This window comes from Cariama cristata, unplaced genomic scaffold (assembly GCF_000690535.1).
Source record: "Cariama cristata isolate BGI_N322 unplaced genomic scaffold, ASM69053v1 scaffold15682, whole genome shotgun sequence".
Lineage (NCBI taxonomy): Eukaryota > Metazoa > Chordata > Aves > Cariamiformes > Cariamidae > Cariama > Cariama cristata.
The window spans coordinates 124,135-127,915 of NW_009605697.1; the positions used below are offsets into that span (position 1 = coordinate 124,135).

Below are 3,781 nucleotides of genomic sequence, written 5' to 3' on the forward strand. Positions count from 1 at the left end.
CATCTCCCCTACTCTTTCTTAATGTGGGAAGAGCTGCAGGAGCTGGACTTCCTTTTTCTTGTAGGAGTGCTGCCCACAGCAGCTCCCCAGCATCGCTGGGAGAGTATTCAAAACAACGGAGAGACAAACGATGACCTGGAGATTTAAATAAGAGTGGTTTCTAAAGAAAGATGAAAACCGTGTTCGCATTCCTCCCACTTTTGTCGCACCGCAAGGAACATGGGGGCTGGAGCTGCTTTCTTCTTCTGTACTTAAACCTGGCAAGCTTTTATCAAAATTGTTTTTGGAAAGAAGCCTCCCCGTTGGACCTGTGGTCTGTACTGCACAAAGGGTTCCTGACAAACAAGATGTCTTTCATAAAACTAGGAGAAATTAAAGCCTCAAAATAAAGGCAAACTATAGACAACGGATATCCACAAAGAGTGAGGCTCTGACTTACTCCTTGGCTTTGGTACCATTCTTAAACTCCTGAAGCTGTGTGTGTCTGGTTTGTGATATTAGCACTGTCTTTGCTACTCACTCACACAATATTCATAGCTCTTTGATAGGTATATTTCACTCTGTTCATTAAGGCATTTTATTTGCCAAATTTTCTCTTAAAATACTGTATTGTTTCAAAGGTGTGTTAAAAAAAGGAAACCAAAATAAAATAAAAGTAATAAAATAGCCAAGCTGATCTGAATAAAAGAAATCTTAGCGGTCAAAGACCTGAAACAGTCCACAAGGAGCTTACAAAAAGATTGTAAAACCAGGCATACAATTGTTAAATAAATAATACATTTTATTTATGTTATTCAATAATTATTCACTTTCCTCAAAATATCAGGTATATATTTTCCTAAAAGTTTTCATTTTTCTTTACCCAAATACTTATTAATTCTAAATGCAAAGAAGAGGATGTAAATAAATAATAATGATCATGACCATCACTTCAAAGTATATATATAATTAAGGAAAAAATTCGGCTACCTAAACCAGAGATATTAATAATCTTGAAATATAAACCTCATCTTCTACGCAGTTCTGCAATCACAATTAGAAAATAGCCAATCTGCTACAAGTTTATATACAATAAAATTGAGAGACTTTAATGGGACAAGACAAAATGATAATTTATAACATAGCTCACAATAAATCAATGTGCTGCTATTTCTCAGACCTGTAAAACTGGTTTAGCTATTATTATAACCTCTATCAAGGATTAAAGGTCTGACTACAAAGAGAAGGAGCTTTCTGAAATTAACTTTGGGAACAGAACACCAACTAATGTCATCAGAGGTTTTCTTCTGTTTATCTAGTAGTCAGGACAAGTAATTGGATCCATTTCATCACATCTAAACTTGCTCTTTGTGTGACAGATAAAAATGAACATATTATCTCTGGATATTTTACTTCCACATTCAATTATATTAAATGAAAACATTGTTTAAGTAGTTTATACAAAGGGTTTTTATTCTGATAAGGTTTTTTGCATGTCATAATGAATCCTCTGAGACTTCCTGAAGGTGGGAGAAACAGCAGTATGATTTTAGTGCGAAAATATTACAAAAGGGGAAAAAATGGAGCTACAGGGTTTAAACGGATTCATAACAAAGCAACTGTTCAACAGAATTTCTTTCACTTTTTCTTTCATAAGTCTTCTTAGATAAGGGAATCTTCGACATACTCACTGCTTTTAAGATTCTTTTTTTATTCAAACCAAAGCTTTTGCCACTATTGACACTCCTCCAACAGAAACCCAAATTCTCAGCCCATTTTCCTCACACTGGACTGCGTTACACAGTCCTCTTCCAACACCTCACACAACCAGCTCTAACCGTAGACGCTCCCACGGGGGTCTGAGCATGGGAAAAGGGATTGTCTGTGATCAGATCACTCTTTCTCAAACACTTTCAGGTAGCTTAAAAAAGTTGGAAATCCAAGTTTATATTCATAGGTCAGATTCTGCAACAAAAGGAACCCAGTATCTTCTTTTGCTTCAGAGAGAAAAATAGTAAGTCATCAAGAAAGACCACTGAGATCCAAGGAAATTAAGACTGCTAGCCTATCTTGATAGACCTGAAGGAGGGACTTCAAGTTTTAAGTGAAAACATAACTAATTGTCTGGAGAAGGAGGAGCTGGAACGTCATAAATTCTGCTTGTGATCAGAAGTGACATCTTGACGTGGTTTGTAGACAACAAGTCAAAACATGTTGAGGTATGCTGTTCTGAATTGTTCCGGCACAAAATTACCCCTGAGTGAAAACACAAGAGTAAAGAATTCTTTCCTGTTCCTAATCCTTCTCAACCTGCTGTTGTGCTATCTAACAAAATATCACGGTTATATCAAATCTTTGTATATGTTCTTAATTTAAAAACTAAAGAAACACTAATGATCAACTGTTTCTGTACTAGGTCCAGAGCCTTTAAGTGGACAGGCTAAAACACGTGATGGAAGGCTTTTTATGTAGTATTTCAGACATGAACAAAGTCACAAAGAAACTAAAAATCTGAAAAGATTTACAACAGTATTTTTTTAAAACAAAATGCTTGGTAATATGGAGATATTCATATCCATATTTCAGAATATTTGTTTGTATTGCAATCCTCTGATCAACAATAGCAAAAAAAGGTTTTTTTCAAAAAGACGAGTAAAAGTAAATAAATCATGAACCATCAGGGATAAAGACAGAAACCATCAGGTGAAATAAAAATAAGAAGAGTATAAAAAATGCAAAACCACTACAAGAAAAGCATCTAGAAGGCACATAACCTAATTGCCATTTGTTTCACCAGGAGAAAGAAGAAAGCTCAAAGAGCCTTTCTGACACTGTATTTCATACTCTTCTTGTATAACTGTCCATAAAGCAAAGAGCTAAACACAGAGGGATCCGCTTCATGTTATGCCACCCTTTTGCCTGAGTTTGAACATAACATAGCAAGGGCATTATCTCTAACATGACGGCAGACGATACCTGCATAACAAACTCTCGACGGCGAGGCATTCCTCTCTCTGAAAGAAGAACATACTCTGGCTCCTTCTCCTTTTTGGCCTGCTGGATCTGAGCCAGGCGACTGATGGGATTCATTCCTTGACCATATTCTGGGCCAGTCTAAAACAGGTTTAAAAGAAAGAACCATTATTTCAGCATATATCCATACAACTATTATGCTGCTTCAATAAATCGTTTAGTAGGGTTACCTTTTCTTTAATACTCCCTTTGAGAGAATAAGAAGTAAATTGCTTCCCATCTTCTGATCATGAGACACAAGATAAGAACCCTCAAAACTCAAAACTGTGGCAAAAAATACACACCTATTGTCTGCCGCTGTCGCGGGCAGTGTGCGTACCTAGCATCTGTAAGCTACTAATGCCCTCAACTATCTACTGAGATCCTGTGGGGACGGATGAAAAGTAGCAGATTCATTGGTCAATTATTTCTCATCACCCTATTTCTATGACCACTCCCCCTAACGTCTTAAAACAGGCTGCTACAATGCTGGAACATGCAGTATGCTACGAAGAGGTGAGATTCACATTGGGACAAGAAAAGATTTGCCATATAACGAGAAAGCTGCCTCTCAGCACTCCTGCCTTCCATCCCACAATGCAACTAAAGGTGTAGGTTTACTCTGTTTCTGCGTCATAGGAATTCACTCTCAAAATACTTTTATGGAGTGAAGCTAGAGAGGAGTATCTCCAATGGCTAGAACTGTTGCATATTGTGAGTCACCCACAAAGTATTTCAAATGCTTAACAGGCAATAATCCTCACAATAAGGTGTCAAAATGTATGACTGG

The 3,781-nt window shown here is 37.0% G+C and overlaps 1 protein-coding gene across 1 annotated transcript in view; it reads right to left on the bottom strand.

The window, feature by feature from the left end:
• STAU2 (staufen double-stranded RNA binding protein 2) overlaps positions 1-3,093 on the bottom strand; it is a gene marked incomplete at its 5' end in the record, with an annotated part of 101,609 nt that extends 98,516 nt beyond the window's left edge. Inside the window, one exon of the mRNA XM_009696087.1 lies at positions 2,956-3,093. Within this exon, the coding sequence (XP_009694389.1) occupies positions 2,956-3,093 (138 nt within the window). The remainder of the gene's footprint in view (positions 1-2,955) is intronic.
• Positions 3,094-3,781: the final 688 nt, after the last annotated feature.